The 18818-nt window shown below is 43.0% G+C and overlaps 1 protein-coding gene across 2 annotated transcripts in view; it reads right to left on the reverse strand.

Moving 5' to 3' along the window:
- Nucleotides 1–18818, reverse strand: part of LOC125446864 (trichohyalin-like) — a 114762-nt gene that overhangs the window by 21483 nt on the left and 74461 nt on the right. The window contains exons 23-28 of one of the 2 annotated variants that reach the window (XM_059640094.1): nucleotides 16728–16787; nucleotides 12131–12204; nucleotides 7802–7886; nucleotides 6096–6169; nucleotides 2508–2572; nucleotides 10–92 (exon numbers count right to left, since the gene is read on the reverse strand). In XM_059640094.1, coding sequence (XP_059496077.1) covers nucleotides 10–92; nucleotides 2508–2572; nucleotides 6096–6169; nucleotides 7802–7886; nucleotides 12131–12204; nucleotides 16728–16787 — 441 coding nt within the window. The remainder of the gene's footprint in view (nucleotides 1–9; nucleotides 93–2507; nucleotides 2573–6095; nucleotides 6170–7801; nucleotides 7887–12130; nucleotides 12205–16727; nucleotides 16788–18818) is intronic. The other variant, XM_048520816.2, reaches the window with a different exon arrangement.

The following is an 18818-nucleotide window of genomic DNA, read 5'->3' on the forward strand; positions in this document are numbered from 1 at the left end:
TCCACCTACCTTGGTGAGGACCTGCACCTCATTCAGTGATTTCAGGGTTGTGTCCCGCTGTGCCTGGAGCTCGCTGTTCCTGGTACCATAATCTAAAGAGCAAAAACAACATGATACATTCCTACCCTGGCTGCAAGTGGTGTGCACCCAGAATGTGGACTGTAGGTAAAAGTACACACTTTGTACTGGATATTAGTGCTGAACAATCATTTGTCCCCATAACAGGGCCAGCAGATCTCAGTTATAAATCGCTAATACCACAGATTAGATTCTTACTGGTAACTGTGCTAAACTTCTAGGGAACAGCACCTCAGATAGACAACTCATGATTAAACATTCATTCGCCTGGTGTTGACAGCTCTAGGCGCTATGCATATAGCACCTATAGCAATTGAGCATTCAATTCATTTCTTAAGAGCATCCTTACACTAAGAAAAACACAGATAAGAAATACGGAATCGACTGGGTTAAATAGCATCCTCCTGCCCTCACATTAATTTTATGTCTCTCTGTTAAATACATAAAGGTCATCCTGCTAGATTGACAGTAATGCAAACCCTGTCAAATTAAACATACCTGCACAAAAATTAACTCATGGTGCCTCAACTTTCATATCTTTGACTGCATCACGCACATATCAGCCAGCAAATCTTTACTGTTAGGGAGATTTCTGAGCGAAAGAAAAGCTAGCAAATCAAAAGGAGAGAAGGGGCTTGCATTTGTATTGCAACTTTCACAACCTTAGAATATCCCAAAGAGCTTTGTAGACAATTGTATACTTTTCAGTTGCAGTCGCTGTTTTGTGTAGGAAATGTGGCGTCCAATGTGGTGTTTCTTCACTGCCATGTTTAATGTATTTTTCTAAACACCCTGTTCAGAGATGGCATGACACACCTCTGGACCTGGGATTCTTGACTCAAGTTACGGACTCTATCACTGTGCAACACCTCCCAGTTCAATGATTCTACCCTTGATTACATGAGTCTGTTTACAATTGATGCTCACTGTGCTTATTGGGGTAGAGTGCGACAAAAGCAACCAAAGTTGCAGAGAGCGCCAAAAGGGAGAGTGGTAGCATGGTGCAGACATTGTGAACCCTCTGGATAAACGCTGTTACGCACATAGGCTGGAAATGAGAATAATATAAATTTAGTATACTTTTAGCAGTACCGCCTTGATGGGCCGAAGGGTCTTTTTTGTACGGGATGATTCCACATGAACCAATATCATCTCTACATTGCTGAGAGAGCTAAAATGTACACCAGCAGGGTAGATAACCTGGGGAGGTAATGGCCTAGTGTTATTATCATTGGAATGTTAATCCAGGCAATATTACAGGGACAACAAAATGTGAGGCTGGATGAACACAGCAGGCCAAGCAGCATCTCAGGAGCACAAAAGCTGACGTTTCGGGCCTAGACCCTTCATCAGAGAGGTAGCTCTCTGATGAAGGGTCTAGGCCCGAAACGTCAGCTTTTGTGCTCCTGAGATGCTGCTTGGCCTGCTGTGTTCATCCAGCCTCACATTTTGTTGTCTTTGATTCTCCAGCATCTGCAGTTCCCATTATCTCTAATATTACAGGGATCTGGGTTCAAATCCTGCCATGGGAGATGGTGGAATTTGATTTCAATAAAATCTGAAAGAGTGAAATGATAACCAGGAAACCATTGCCGATTGTTGGAAAAACCCATCTGGTTCACTATTGTCCTTTAGGAAAGGAAACTGCCATCCCTACCTCGTCTGGCCTCCATGTGACTCCAGATCCACAGCAATGTGGTTGACTTTTAACCACTCTCTGGGAAATTAGGGATGGGCTGGTCTCACCAGAGTTGCCCTCATCCCATGAATGAGCTTTAACTGAACGCTCTACAGTGCACTGTGGAAGGTACATGTCCTCACATCATATCTTTGGCCTCTTACTCAGCTACTACAACATATTAAAAAAAATTCATGACAGAGGCATCCAGTAACAAGAACTACTGAGAGCATGACAGGATGGAAATTAGCTTCGAAAATGAAAGAGACGGAAGTAGCCGATAAATTTAAGAATTGAAAGAAAGCAGGAAGGAGGGGGCAACCAAAAGAAACAATGATCAGCAAAAGTGATCCGAGCAATGGAGGAATGAGTGAAAGAAAGAGAAAGCATTGTTGTGGGAGAGTTGGAGTGAGAATACTGTGAGTGATGCAAGCGACATCAGAAATAAGACAGATGGTTAATAATGAAAGAACCAAAAAAAAGAGGAAGAGAGAGATGACAAATAAAATCAAGGAAAATAAGAAGACACAACTAAGAAAGAACATAACAAACATTAGGTAAGACAGAGATTTAAAAATAAACCAATAGCAGTGACTCAGGAGCCTCAACAATCAAGCACCAGTGTCATCTCTCATCAGCTGAACTGTTCGTCCTTCAGCCAACCTTGTTCTGGGGAAGAAGGGGCAAGAATAAGAGATTACTACCCAGGGAATAAATCACACAGAGAGACCACAACAACAATGGACTGTACCTTGCAATTTGGAGCTCATTTCTTCCATAAAGGAATCACAACGAGCACACTTCCGAATGGGAGAACTGCAACAGAAGAAAAGGAGGCATTAGTAGTTCCTGCAGGCCTAAGCAATAAGAACTTCAGCCAGCGACATTACCAGACAAATATTCTTGCATCCAACTCCTCTTCTCATCACTCTAATTGAAACTTGAATCTGCTTATTTAATAGGGAAGCACCTTTAATGTGCCTAATTGCATGTGTTACCGTTCAGGGGAAGTCTGTGTTGCACTTTTGCCTGCATGTTGCAATCTGGGGCAATGGATAATGAGAATATAGAGGCTCCAATGATATTTTCATCTCATGACTGATTGAGAATTCATCTGGCTTGTACCTTTGGCCGCTGGCTCGCGTTAAGATGCTCCGTAACCAAACAGGCTGAGTACATAGTGATGTAGTGTGACCATACTGTGGCTTTAAGAGATGTACTTTTTTATCCTGGGGTTTTTTTGAAAAGAGGTTTTAAGGCAGAGGTACTCAGCAATCTACCAGAGCCACTAGAATAAACAGCTTGAGAGTCCTTGCAGGGAGGTGTAGAGCTGGTTCACCTTTACTGGCTCTATCCCTGCCTCTTTGGCCTGTCTGTCTCCACTCCACCTACCTGCTCCTTTGTCCATCCACTTCCCCCTTTCTCCCTATTTATTTCAGAAACCCCTTCCCCTCCCCCATTTCTGAAGAAGGGTCTAGACCCGAAACGTCAGCTTTCCTGCTCCTTTGATGCTGCTTGACCTGCCACGTTCATCCAGCTCTACACCTGGCTATCTGAAAGTCCTTGGGTTTCTGTTTTGAAAGTTGGAACAATAGAAGCAGCCTGAGAGGGTGTGCTCAGGCTCCCACAGAACCAAGGGTGCTGAACATGTGGAATCTACTCTTTTCCCCTCTCCCAGTTATAGTCAAAAGCTAGGGATTGTCCTCTTGCTACTTCAGTTGCATGTGAGACAATATGTTTTTCTGAATTTGCCTTTTGCTGAGGGATGTTATTGTCTGGGAACAGTAGTTACCATATCTATTGTTCAGTTATGTTTTCCAATACAGCTGTTATTCCAACTCCTCCTTTCTTTTGCTGTATTTTAACTATAGTTAATGAATAAAGCATGTTTTGCTTTAAATGTGGTGGTTTGATCAATGAAATTGCATCTGTAACGCAACGCCTTACATCTACTTCTAGAATAAGAAAAAGTTAGGATCCAGATTATCATCTTAGTATTTTGAGAGGAATTGGTCTCATCCATAACATGTAGGGACAGAAGCACTGGACTGATAATGGACAGGCCCAGGTTGATGGCTTGGGGATACAGGTTCAAATCCCAGAACGGCAGTTGGTGAAATTTAAATTCCTGGAATGGTAAACTAATCCTAAAAACCTATTAGATTCACTCACATCCTTCAGAGAAGGAAACTGCGGTCCTTGCCTGGCCTACATGGGTGTCCCAACCCACAGTAATGTGGTTGACTCTTAACAGCATCTTGAGTTGCTTGAGGAAGCCATTCAGTTCAAGGGCATTTAGGGATGGGCAACAAATGCTGGCCTTTCAACAATGACCACATCCTATAGAAGGATAAAAGGGTCCCGACCCAAAACATCAACTTTCCTGCTCCTCTGATGTGGCCTGACCTGCTGTGTTCCTCTAGCTCCACACTGTGTTATCTTGGCAAACCCTGGATTGAGACTTGAAGCCCTAACGTCAGACTTAGAATCAAGAACACTAGGAAGAATGCTACAAGACATCACTGTGTGTAACCAACGACAAACCCCTATAATACCTCATCCAGAGGGGAATTCAAAGCACATTGCAAAGAAATTTGTGACTTTGGAAGGATTTTACAGTCCGTGCCCAGTGGCCATGAGGCAAGATCAGGTTATGACGGTTAAGAGAGAAACATTGGCCAGAACACTGGGGAGAATTCCACTGTTTTTTCAAACAGTGCCTCAGGATATTTTGCATTCACATGAGAATATGCATAGGACATTGGTGTAAGTGTCCTTTGAAAGCAGGTACTCCAAACGACGCAGTACAGTACAGTACACTGAAGGCTAGGCTGAACTGGGACCTGAGTTGAAAGTGCCAGGTGAAATGCCCATCAAAGTAGCCTTGTAGAAGCCACCAATCTCTCGGGGTGGTGAGCATTAGCAGGAAGTTTTGCCTTGCTAGATGCCAACTAAAAGTGATCAGTATCCAAGTGTGGCACAGTGACTAGCACTGCTGCCTTATAGCACCAGGGACCCATGTTTGATTCCCCCCTCAGGTGACTTTCTGTGTGGAGTTTGCATGTTCTCCTTGTGTCTGTGTGTGTTTCTTCCAGGTGCTCTGGTTTCCTCCGACAGTCCAAAGAAATGCAGTTTAGGTGCATTGACCATGCTAAATTACCCACTGTGTGCAGGCTATTTGGATTAGCCATGGGAAATGTGGGGTTTCAAGTATAGGGTGTGGGTCTGGGTGGGATGCTCTTTGGAGGGGCTGGTATGACTCAATGGGCCGAACGGCCTGCTTCCACACACTAGGGATTCTAAGGTGGATATATCAAGCCAAGAACAGTCCATTCTTTTTCCACTTACAATTGGAGTAAATTGCGTATAATGGATCACTTATTGGTTCAGAGGCCATCAGTTCAAACTTAGCTCTATAGATCTGAGTGCAAAAACATCAGGAGTGAAAATGGGAGAAAGTGTCACAGTGGGAGAATTGGAGTGAGAGAAACTAAAGAAAGCTGCAAGCGACTCCAGGAATAAGAGGGTTTTCCCCCCCCGTTTATTCATCCATGATCGCAGGCTAGGCAGCGTTAACTGCCCATCCCTATTTGTCCAAAGGGCACTTAAGAGACAACCACATTGCTGTGGGTCTGGAGTCACATGTAGGCCAGACCTGGTAATGATGGCAGTTTCCTTCCCTAAAGGACATTAGTGAACTAGATGCGTTTTTCCAACAATTCATTGTCATCACTAGACTCATAATTCCAGTTTTATTTAAAGTGAATTCAAATCTCAATCATCTGCCGTGGCGGGATTCAAACCCAGATCTCAGGATTAACCGTCCAGCACTAATACCACTAGGCCACGCCTCGCCTATGTTAATTATGAAAGAACCAAGAAAGGATGTAGAGAGAAATAACAAATAAAATCAAGGAAAATAAAAAGAGACAACTAAGGAAGAATATAATAAACATTAGGTAAGACCGAGGTTTAAAAATGAACCAACAGTAGTGACTCAGAAAACACAATCAAACAGGACTATCACCTCCCATTGGCTAACACTCCAGTACAGTACTGGAGGGAGCGCTACACTGTCAGAAAGACCGTTGCACGGATGAAATATCAAACTGAGGACTCCTCTACGCTGTCTGGTGGGTGTAAAAGATGCTGGGCACTTTTGTGAAGAAAATTTCACCAGCAGACCTTGTCAACATTCATTCATCAACCAGAAACAGCAAAGGCTCTCATCTGTTCACATTCCCATTGCAGGATCTTGCTGTGAACAAATTGGTTGCCGGATTTCCTGCAACATTAGACCCTCTCCCAGGGGGTTACCAAATATGAATCTCTGTCCTACCTCTGGTGCTTCTCGGATTCTTCATTCAGTCCCTTTTGTTGGTGAAGTTCTCCCAAAACTTCCACTTCGGCCAACTACAAAACATCAACAAGGACAGAGTGACTGTGATCACAGTAACGGGCCATTATCTGCAACGACTGACTTTGGAACTCTGGAAAATATCCAGGTGCTGCACAGAAACACAATTTCATATTGGCCCACGTAAGGAGCTATCATCAAAGGTGATCAGCAGCTTGGTCACATAGATAGGTTTTGTGGATCGGTCTTAAAGGAGGAAAAGAAGAGAGATTTAAGAACTAAATTTCAGAGTTCAGGTCCGAGACAGGTGGTAGTACGAGCATCAATGGTAGACTGATTAAAAAGGATCCAACTTGTACATATGCAAAGATTCCAGATTTGGAAGTCTTCAAAGATCCAAAGACTCCTAGGGGACCCAGAGTGAGTTACATTGTTTCCTAAATAGGCTCCTCCCTGAGCAGGAAATTGACACTCCAAGCAGAATGCTGATAGGACCCACCAATTAAAGTCTTTTTACCTGGAATCACAAATCCCAGATTCTGATAGTGACGTGGTGAGACTGAGAATCAGCATTGGCTATAATTGCCATTGTCCTGCAGCCATAGAGCTTAATATGCAACTAATTTATACAATTTATACAATTAAATACAAGCCTGCTCATAGCAATTGGCCAATTCAGAGAGATTTCACACTAGAAGCCTGTGATACCAAATCCTTTTGTGTTTCAGTAATGCCAGAGCCAGAGGTAGACCAGGTGAAAAATCACACAAAACCAGGTTATTGTCCAGCAGGGTTATTTGAAGACACGAACTCCAGAGTCTCAGTCTTTTTTGAGGTGTCAGTGAGGGGGGTGGCATCAGACACAGAACTTATAAGTAAAAGATCAAATGGTCATAGAACTGATGTGGTGTTCAACAAAACCTAAGAGGGCTGTTAAATCTTTAACACACAAATTCCCAAAGTTCTTTCAAGTCAATGCCCTGAGATAACTAAAGGTTTTATCAATTCCCTCAGTATACTAAAGGTGACATGCCAGGTCAGACAAGGCCTCACACCTAAAATGCATTGTCTGACCTGGCATGTCACCTTTAGTATACTGAGGGAATATCTCAGGGCAGTGACTTGAAAGAAATTCGGGAATATGCATATATTTGAACTTTTGAACTGATTAAAGATTTAACAGCCATCTTAGGTTTGTTCAACACCTCATCAATTCTATGACCCTTCGATCTTTTGCTATTAAATTTTGCCGCCTCTCTCACTGTCATCTGAAGAAGAATTGAGACTCTGAAAGCTAGTATCTTCAAATAAACCTCTCGGACCTAGCGAAAACTGAAAGGACTGTGGATGCTGTAAATCAGGACAAAAAACAGAAGTTGCTGGAAAAGCACAGCAGGTCTAGCAGTATCTGTGAAGGCAAAAATCAGAGTTAACGTCTCGGGTCCGTTCTGAGGAAGGGTCACCAGGCCCGAAACTTTAACTCTGATTCTTTTTCTTCACAGATACTGCCAGACCTGCTGAGATTTTTCCAGCAACTTCTGTTTTTGCTCCTGGGCCTAGCCTGTGATTTTTCATCTTGTCCACCCCAGTCCAACGCTGGCACTTCCACATCAGAGCCAAAGATAGAATACAAATCACAGCACATAGAAACTCAGCAAGAGGAAGGGAGAAACCTCTAACTAACAAACCTTCAGTTCCAACGATGAAATCTTAATTTCGAGTTCAGTCTTCTCAGTCTTTCTGAGCCTCTCAATTTGCCTTAATGCTTGCTCCCTAAAGTCACAATGAAGAGGTTAAGAAAGTGTTAGTAAACAATTCTGGGGCTGTGTGGCTATTTCTTCAGACGTACCTGCTTCCTCCCAAAAGTTTAGCCAAGGCGACAAACTATTGCTAAGACATTGAGCATATTTATTCCGGAGTGTAGGAGTCACTGGTATATATTTTCCATTCCTAGTGGCACTTGCGGCGTCAGTAGTGTGCCAGCTTCTTATTGCAGTCCTCATGCTGAAGATTTCCCCATAGAACTGTCAGGCAGGGAGTTCCAGGATTCTGTCCCAGTGACGATGAAAAACAGGCTGCAAAGGTGCCCAGAAGCACTCCAGTCTTCATAGAATCCCTACAGTGCGGAAACAGGCCATTCGGCCCAACAAGTCCACAGCCCCTCCAAAGAGCATCCCACCCAGACCCATTCCCCTACCCCAGCATTTCCCCACGTCTACCCAACCAACCTAAACATCCCTGGGTACTATGGGCAATTTACCATGGCCAATCCACCCTAACCTGCAATTCTTTGGACTGTGGGAAAAAACCAGAGCACCAAGATGAAACCTGCACAGATACAGGGAGAATGTGCAAACTCCAGACAGCGCAAGGCTGGAATCAAACCCAGGTCCCTGGTTGATGTGAGGCAGTGGTGTTAACCACTGAACCACCATGTCACTTGTTTTACACTCCATTTCCTTTGTATGACAGGCCAACATTTCAATTGCCTTTCCTTTTACCCACCGAACTTAGATGATCATGATTGTGATTCATGCATAGGGGCCCCGAGATCTCTTGGTGATGCAGCTTTCTGCAGTCCCCCATTTAAGTAATATTCACCCTAAGAGATTTTTTAATGTGTGGAAATCTCACCAGCAAAACAGTCGAGACTGGTCATTGAACAGGATCAAGGTTGAGTTAGACTTTAATCAACAGGAGAGTCCATGGCTTTGGGGATCAGACAGATTGGTGGAGTTAAGATCACAATCAAATCAGATTGAAAGGTAGAGCAGGATCAGCAGGCTGAATGGCGTACTCCTACACCTAAGCCTTTCGTTCTTGTAGATCACTGCAAGGCAGATAGAACACCAGTTTCTAAGTACACAACAGGTTTACTTATTGAGCCTTAAAATGTCACTACAAACACAAAATGTCTGCACTTAACCAGATCTCAGTTTCAGCATCTAGCAGTTTCTGTGCTGTCTGATAACTTTGGTTCTGAGTCAACAGCAAGGCTTACCCAATCAAGCACCATGAGAATAGATCAGTGACCAGACTCTCAGAATCGAATACTGGGCAATTAAATATCCATGCCTCTATATCACATCACATCTGTTATACATTTAATCAATAGTAAATAAGTTGGGAACTGAATACTGTCTCCCCTTCCTCCTGAAAATTTATCCACTCAATCAGGTAGTTCACTTAGAACAATGTCCCCCACTGTGATTGGATGCAATCCTGATGGTTTCATTATATATCCTCATGGCTCCAACCTCATAGAGCATTGAGGTCTACAGCATGGAAACAGACCTTTCGGCCCAGCTTGTCCGTGCTGCCCAACTTTCACAATTAAATCTAGTCCCATTTGCTTGTGTTTGGTTCATATCCCTCATAACCTATCTCCTCCACCTATCCATCTAAATGTTTCTTAAATGACAAAATTGTACTCACCACCACCAGCCTGGTCCAGACACTCACTGTGTGTGTGAGTGAGAGACTGTGTGTGTGTGTGTGTGTGACTGTGTGTGTGTGTCTGTGTGTGTGTCTGTGTGTGTGTGTCTGTGTGTGTGTGTGTCTGTGTGTGTGTGTGTCTGTGTGTGTGTGTGTCTGTGTGTGTGTGTGTCTGTGTGTGTGTGTGTGTGTGTGTGTGTGTGTGTGTCTGTGTGTGTGTGTGTCTGTGTGTGTGTGTGTGTCTGTGTGTGAGTGAGAGACTGTGTGTGTGTGTGTGTGTGTGTGTGTGTGTGTCTGTCTGTCTGTGTGTGTCTGTCTGTGTGTGTGACTGTGTGTATGAGTGAGAGACTGTGTGTATGAGTGAGAGACTGTGTGTGTGTGTGTGTGTGTGTGTGTGTGTCTGTGTGTGACTCTGTGTGTGACTCTGTGTGTGTGTGTGTGAGAGAGAAAGAGAGAGAGAGAGAGAGAGAGAGAGAGAATTGTCCCTCTGGACCTTTAGTATCTCTCCCCTCTCACCTTAAACCTATGCCCTCTGGTTTTAGAGTCCGCTAACCTGGCGAAAAGCTGTTGGCTATCCAACTTATCTGTACGTCTCATGAGTTTCTAAATCTCTATAAGGTCATCCCTTAGTGTCCCACACTCTCTTTATAACTCAAAACTTCCATTCCAGGTAGCATCCTAGTAGATCTTTTCTGGCTCTTTTTAAGTTAATTATATCCTTTTTATGGTAGGGTAACCAGAGCTGCACATAGTACTCCAAATGTGGCCCTACCAACATCTTGTAGCCTCCCGTTAAAACTACCATTCTCTCCATCTCCGCTATTTTTCTTGACAAAGAAATGGTGCCAAGAAACTGAAAGGGACGTTTTATTTCTGTGCCATTATGGTTATTCTCTTGCGTTTGCTCACAGCACTGAGCAGGAGATTTTTGTCCCCCAGAGTGGGGGGCTCAATTACTAGGAATCACAAGTTCAAGGTGAGAGGGGAAAAGTTTAAGGGAGATATGCATGGAAAGTTCTTTACACAGAGGGTGGTGGGTGCCTGGAACGCATTGCCAGTGGAGGTGGTAGAGGCAGGCATGATAGCTTCATTTAAGATGTATCTAGATGGATACATGAATGGGCGGGGAGCAGAAGGATACAGATCCTTGGAAAATAGATGAATGGTTTAGATAAAGGACGTGGATCGGCACAGGCTTGGAAGGCCGAAGGGCCTGTTCCTGTGCTGTAATTTGCTTTGTTCTCTGAGATTAATTTTAAGAATCTGGAGGGTCTAGGGAAACCCAAATCTTTATAGAGCTACAGGGCAGACATAGGACAGGAACTCAAACTGCTGGCCACCAGAAATATACCTCCTGGACATCATTAGGAGTCTGAGCCAAATGCACTTCACCCAGGTCGATCCCAATAATCCGACTCCCAAGTGTACGGGATTGGAATAAACTCAAGAATAGGAAAAGTGCCACAGAAAATCACAGGGAGCAAGCGAGCAGGCCTTTCAACCATCACGTCCGTGCTGAAAAACAAAGAGTTATCGGCTGAATCCCATTTTCCACCTCTTGGCCTGTAGCTCTGTGGGTTATGTCACTTCAAGGGCTTTTCCCAGTGCTCCGTAAATATGTTGAGGGTTTCTGCTTCTGCCACTCTTTCAGGCAGTGAGTCCCATACCTTCACCACCTTCTGGATTAAATAATTTTCACTTGAATCCATTTACCCTGTATCTAAATCCAATTTTAATAAAACAAAAGAACCGTGCTCACTGGAAATCTGAAACGAGGCCAGAAAGTGCTGGAGAGCAGATCTTCCAGCAGCTGTGGACAGATAGCAGAGTTAATGTTTCGAGTCCAGTGACCCTCCTTCAGAACACACCAGGCACAAAATGTTAACAAGGTGTGGAGCTAGATGAACACAACAAGCCAAGCAGCAAGTTAAGAACAGGAAAGCTGGCGTTTTGGGCCTAGTCCCTTCTGCAGAAATTCAGAAGGTCTAGGCCCAAAATGTCAGCTTTCCTGCTCCTAAGATGCTGCTTGGCCTGCTGTGTTCATCCAGCTCCACACCTTGTTACCTTGGATTCTCCAGCATCTGCAGTTCCTATTATCTCTGATACAAAATGTTAACTCTGTTTTCTCTCCACAGCTGTTGCCAGTTCCTCCAAAATCTATCTTGTTTGGTTTTGGAACCCTCAAAGAAGGGGAAATGGAATGCTCATCTCCAATCTGACTAGACTCCTTGCCATTTTATAAGCTTTAATTCAATCTTCCCTCAGCCTCCTCAGTTCAAAAGACTACTCCACATTCTGACAGCTTAAAAGTCAGCCAGATTGAATTACAGTGATTAACTCACTGACATTATGAGAAACCGTTCCGAAAGCGGGCCACTGGCAAAAAAATAAATATCATTTCTCCATGACTTGTAATCATCACAGTTTAAATGCACCTTTTTCAAATCAGAAGAGGACAGCATGATCCACTCACTAATCACAATCACAAAGCCTTTTCTGGGAAAAAAAACCCCAGCACACACTCAATTTAATGATTGGAGAAGGGGGTGGAGGGAAATTGTATGATGATTCATTCAACTTACTTTTCTGCAATTTCTTGCTTTAATGAAGTGACCAGCAGTTCCAACCTCTGATTCTCCGAGCTACATTCAGTGTACTGTGGGAGAAAATGGGTGCCATTAAAGCAGGCAAGACTACACAACACAGAGCCCAATACTTTTGGTCTTGAAGTGAGTGTATGAATTTAGAAAAATGACCTAGCTGGTCAATGCCCCCATCAGTCCAATTTGTCCATGCTGACCAGACATCCCAAATTAATCTAGTTCCATTTGCCAGCATTTGGCCCATATCCCTCTAAACCCTTACCATTCATCCTTTTGTTTTTATTCATTCATCAGATGAGAGAATCATTTTATGGCCCAGCATTTATTGCCCATCCCTAATTGCCCAGAGGGCAGTTAAATGTCAACCACATTGCTGTCTGAAGTCACATGTAGGCCACACCAAGTAAGGATGGCATTTCCTTCCCTCAAGGATATTTGTGAACCATAGAGTCATAGAGTTGTACAGCACAGAAACAGACCATTTGGTCCAACTCATCCATGCTGACCAGATATTCTACATTATTCAAGTCCCCTTTGCCAGCATTTGGCCCATATCCCTCTGAATCCTTCCTATTCACATACAGTACCCAGATGCCTTTTAAATGTTGTAATTGTACCAGCCTCCACCACTTCCCCTGGCAGCTCGCACAAACCACCCTCTGCATGAAAGTTGCCCCTTAGGTCTCCTTTAAATCTTTCCCCTCTCACCTTAAACCTATGCCATCTAGTTTTGGAATCCCCCACCCTGAGGAAAATGCCCTTGTCTCCTCACCATATCCAGGCCCCTCATGATTTTACAAACCTCTACAAGATCGCCCTTTAGCCACCGACACTCCAGGGAAAATACCTCCAGTCTATTCAGCCTCTCCCTATAGCTCAAACCCTCCAATCTTGCCAACATCCTTATCAATCTTTTATGAATCCTTTCACATTTCACAACATCCACCCTATCGTAGGGAGACGAGAATTGCATGCATTATTCCAAAAGTGGTCTAACCAATGTCCTTTACAGCCACATGACCTCCCAATTCCTATACTCAATGCACTGGCCAGGAAAGGCAAGCATACCAAATGCCTTTAGATGCCTTTTAAATGTTGTAATTGTGCCAGCCTCCACCACCTCCTCTGGCAGCTCATTCCGTACATGTACCACCCTCTGAATGAAAATGGTTAAATACTGACAGTGTGGGAGATCATCCAGCTCATGGTGAGCAACAATTGTGGGGATGGAATGGGAAATCCTGACTGATCTCACGTGGCCTTACTGGCAAGCGCGAGTGTCAGAGAGGAGACAGAGTTAATGTTCCCAATCCGACATGGTTCTTCTTCAGAAACAGAGTTAACAATTCGAGATTGGTAGAATTTTTCATCAGATGAAGCCATACCAGATTCTAAATGCTAACTCTGTTTCTCTCCTCTCCACAGATGCTGCCAGACCTGTTGAGCTTCTCCAGTGTTCTTGATATTTATATGGTTGATCCAGTTTATTTTCTGGTCAACGTTAACCTCCAGAATGTTGACGGTGGGGGATTCAGTGATGATAATGCCATTAAATGTTAAGGGACAATGACTGGTCTCTCTCTGGTTGGATCTGGCCTTTATGTGGGGAAAATATCACTTATCACTTATCAAGGCAAACCCAAATATTGTCACGACCTTGCTGTACACTGGCATTGAGTGAATCAATATCTGGAAAGTCACAAGTGGTGCTGAACATTGTAAAATCATTAGCAAACTTCTCACCTCTGACCTTATGATGGAGGGAAGATCATTGAGGAAACAGCTGAAGATAGTTGAGACGAACACACTATTGCTGCCCTGTCACTCGTAAGAAAAGCAACTGTGACTCGTAGTGAGAAATACAAGATAAACATCGTAGTCCTCTTACTCTGCTGAATTCTCACTCTGGTTGCTTCCTGCTGTCTCAGAAACATGCTGGTTTTGGTCTATCTCTGACTGCCCGTCCTTCTCCCTGCCTTTTTCCAGGCCAGGAGTGGCCAACGTACTTCAATAACTATAGCTCTGGCTAACCATATCATACCTTCCTCCAAATTGGAGTCCAATCTCTTTGAGATAAAGGGAAACATCCAACTAGATCTCACCACCATATCAAAACAATGTTTTGGGTCTCTAGTCACTGGGCTGTCAGCAGCGAGACTTGAACCTGTAACTTTTGCAGTCAAACTTATCAGAGGTAGTCTTTTTCCCTTGTTACCTTTGGAAATCCCCTCATCAAATCTCTACCAGATCTTCACTTTAACTGCTTAAAAAGTTCCTCAAATCTAACTCATCCTTTCCACATCTCAGTGAATTTTTCCTGTAAACTTAGAACAGAGGCTATACTTCATGTATACAATTGACAAGACAGCAGTGGGCCATCAGGGTTAGACAGGAAGGTGGAATCTAGGTCACAATGAGATTAGCCATGATTTTATCAAATGGGGCAGCAGGCACGAGGGGCCAAATGGCCGACTCCCAATTCATACATGTGCTTGTATACATAACAAATCCTAAACTTATGGATATAATCTGGATAACCCCAACAGAGGAAATCACTTCTCTCCATCTGACCTCTCAAATACTTTAAATATGTTAAAACTTCAGTAAGGGCCTCATTTATTCTTCCATTTCCATAGCAGTGAAGCCATAACTTTACCTTCTCTTTTAAACAGGATGAGGGCATCACTGTTTGCTCCTCCCTAATTGCCCAGAGGTCAATAAAGAATTAGCCACATTGCTGTGGGTGTGGAGTCACATGGAGGCCAGACCAGCTAAAGATGACAGTTCCCTTCCCCAAAGGACATTAGTGAATCTGATGGGTTTTTCCGACCTTTGATAATAGATTCATGGTCATCGTTAGACTCTTTAATTCCAGACATTTATTGAATTCAAATTCCATTATCTGCCATGGCAGGATTTGAACCCAGGTCCCCAGAACACTTTAGGAGTCGGTTAGCTTAGTTGGCTGGATGGCTGGTTTGCAATGCAGAGATATGCCAACAACATGCTGTGGTTACCATGAAGGATCCTCCATCTCGACCATTCCCCTCACCTGAGGCATGGTGACCCTCAGGTCAAACCACCACCAGTCATCCCTCTCTATAATGAGATCGCAGCCCGATGGGACTATGGTAACTTTACTTTTTCTTTTATTATAACTTTATGAGTGATTAATTCAGTACGAGGAACATCACTGAATCTAAACTCATTCATGATTATAAACCTGGGAAGAGAACAATTGGAGGTCTCAAGGGCTCAAAGAAAGGGATTAAGTCCCTGTCTGTGGTCGTTATTACTTTAGGAGCATCAAATCACTTCACGCACGAATTAGCCGACCTTCCTAAAAATCATTAAATACTTTTCACAAACTCTTTAGAACCCAAAGATCACCCGTTTCCAAACTGATGATCACAAAATTTTCCGTGACTTTTAATTCACCATGGACCGCAATAAATCACTGAATTATCTGGTGCAGTCCCCGCGGTTCAATGAGCAACCTAGCCAAATGTGCCAGCTCAACTGTAGATTGTAAATATGCAGTGCAATGACAAAATGATTCATTATGGATCTGATTCATTAAAAACGAATTAATTGCAACCACATGGCATACAGTGCTCTGCACGTTAAGGGAATGACCACAACGCATACAATGTCATTGAAGGACAAAACACAAAATTAATAATTGGCACATTGTTAATGTTGACTGAAGGTAAAGTCGAGAGAAAGGAGGGAAATGGCAGAGAGGTTGACGGAAAGGGAAGGGAGAAAGGGAAACAGTGGAAAAAGGTGGGAAGGAATGAAAAATGGGAAAGCGTGGAGGGAAGCGGGAGGAAGGAACGGAGGGAACAAGCGAGTAAAGGGAGGGGTGAAAAGGTGGGAAAGAGTGGAAGGAAAATGCGGAAAACGCCGAGGAAAGAGCAAGAAAAGGAGATAAAAGCAGGAAAAGCGGAGTGAAAATACAGAGCAAAAGAACAAATAGAAGGGACAGAGAACAAGTATGTTCCGATGCACTTTGAAGTAACAACATTTTAAAATAAACTTTGTTCTACATTCAGCTTTGTTTGTAACAGACAAGAAAAATTAATTAAAGAGTACAGTAACATTTCGTTAAACAAGTGTGTCAACTGAAATATTTCCTCTGTACTTTGAAGCAGATAAAAGACATTAAAACAGAAAAACTTTTCAGAAGTGTTCGGAGTTAACATTTTAGGCATCATTTATGCTGAAACAGATTTGGAAATAAAGGCAAACTGTGTTTTTACAGTGGCTGGTATATTTCAGCAATAAATCTAATGACTCATGCACCTTGGTGAGTGGGGAATTGATGTGGAAGTGGTTATAGCAAGTGAGGAAGTCATGAGAAGTTGAAGACAGAAAGGAGCAGTAAAGCCAGGCATTCTTGTGAGAAACTTAAACAGCAGGGATCCAGGTTTTTATTAGTTTGGAATTCATGCAGCATTCCCACAGCTCGTGACTATGGCAGTAGAGAGGTTACTTTTGAAATTGTGCTGGTGACAAGGGGGCAGTTATAGAGAGAGAGAGAGAGTCAAAGAGCATCACTGTTATATAATCTCACTGTGTATTGGGGGTCACTCCTGGCGGTCTCCACTGGCCTCTTCACCAACCAATAACCAACCTAATGCAGAGGACCAGACAGGAGAGAAAACAAAGCAAGACATTTTTTTCCCTTGCCTCATTAATTTATCCAGAAAGTAATATCTTCGAAGAGCATTTAAGACATCATGGTGTATCTCCATGTGAAACCAGAACAGCTTATTGGTTAAATGCATCGCATGGTGTTCCCAAAAAGTTATAGAAGTTAAATTGAGAATGCCTAAGGCCCATGGAGTCAAATCTTAGGGTATGGAAGAGAAGCAAAGGACCACAGGTGTTACAGAGACTTGGCTGCAGAAATGGGACCTGAAGTTTGAATGCAACTGGGCATCTGGAAACGGTAGGAAACCAGGAAAAGGCGGAGGGATGGATCTGTTAGTTAATGAGTGTTCAGCATAATACAGAAGAATGAACGGGGTTCATTAAACCAAAAAGTGGAAACAGTTTGGAAATTGTGGAGGCAGAAATGATGAAATTGCAAAGTCACTTGTGGGAGTGGCGTACAGGCTCATAACAGCAACCACATGGGAGGTTGGAGCTTAGAGCTTAGAGGAAGAAATTATGATAGCTTAACTAAAAGATGCGGCAACAACCAGGGGAGATTTTAATCTACATAGAAAATGGACAAATCTGACGAGCAAAAGTAACCTAGATGGGGAGCAGTTAGAATGTTTTCAGGATAGTTGTGGGTTTGATGAAGGACTAAACTTGATCTGGTACTGTGCGATGAGTTGGGACTAATTAAATATCTCATACTGAACATACTCTAAGGAAGCAGCAAAATGTGATTGAAGTTTATATTCAGTTCAAGGGAGAAAGGAGTGGATCCAAATCTATCTATTTAAATTTAAATAAGGGGACTTATGAGGACATCAAGGCAGAGCTGGCCAAAGTGAATTGAGGTCAAAGCTTAGGTCAACAAAAAGCCATCATAGTCTCACCAGACCACAGGGATGACCTCTCACTAGAGGGAGACAACTGGTGGCGAGTTTAACCTGTGGGTCAGCACGCCTCTGGCAAGGGGAGAGATTGAGAAGGAGAATTCTTCATGGTAACCTCAGCCCGTGCAGGAATAGAACCCAAGCCACTCTGCATTTAATTGGATATTTCAGAATGAACATAATACACACACTTCAATGATTTAGCAAAGTTTCATCATTCATGTTTAACAAGCAATGCCAAAAATAGCATCAAACTGAAAGAAAAAGCATATCATCTTGCAGAGACAGGTGGCTGGTCAGAAATTAGATTTTTAAAGAAACAACAATATAAGAAAGTGGGATAGATTAGAGAACCAAGGGTAAACTAGCCAGATATTTAAAAACAGATAGTCTATGACTACTTCAAGAAGAAAGGAATTAACAAAGTGGATGTTGATCCCGTAGAAAATGAGATTGCAGAATTAATCATGAAAAATAAAGAGATGACAAGAAAATTGAACAGGGTTCGCATCAGTCTTCATGAGGAAGGATACAAGTAACATGCCAGATCCCTCCCTACTGCTTTACATATGACTAGCCCTTCATCCTCAAAGATCATTATTGTAAGCCTCCTCTGGACCCCCTCCAATGCCAGCACATCTGTCGTTAAATACAGTGCCCAGAACTGCTCAATATATTCCAAATGCAGTTTGACCAGAGCCTTATACATCCTCAGCAGCACATCTCTGCTCTTGTATTCTAGCCCTCTTGAAGTGAACACACACATTGCATTTGCCTTCCTAACTGCCATCTGAACCTGTATATTCACCCTTAGAGAATCCTGAACTACCACTTCCAAGCTCCATGGTGCTTCAGATTCCAAAGCCTTTCCCGATGTAAAAAATAGTCTATGCCTCTATTCATCTTTCCAAAGTGCAAAACCTCATAATAGGAACATAACCTGAACACAGAAACAGGAGTAGGCCTTTCGGCCCCTTGAGTCTGTTCCATCATTCAATGAGATTATGGCCGAGCTGTTGTCTAACTCCATAAGTTTGGACCATATCCCTTAATACCTCTATTTTCTATTTCATAATTAAAATTAAAAGCACTATATAAATGCAAGGAGGGGT

This window comes from Stegostoma tigrinum, chromosome 36, assembly GCF_030684315.1.
Source record: "Stegostoma tigrinum isolate sSteTig4 chromosome 36, sSteTig4.hap1, whole genome shotgun sequence".
NCBI classification, from domain to species: Eukaryota; Metazoa; Chordata; class Chondrichthyes; order Orectolobiformes; family Stegostomatidae; genus Stegostoma; species Stegostoma tigrinum.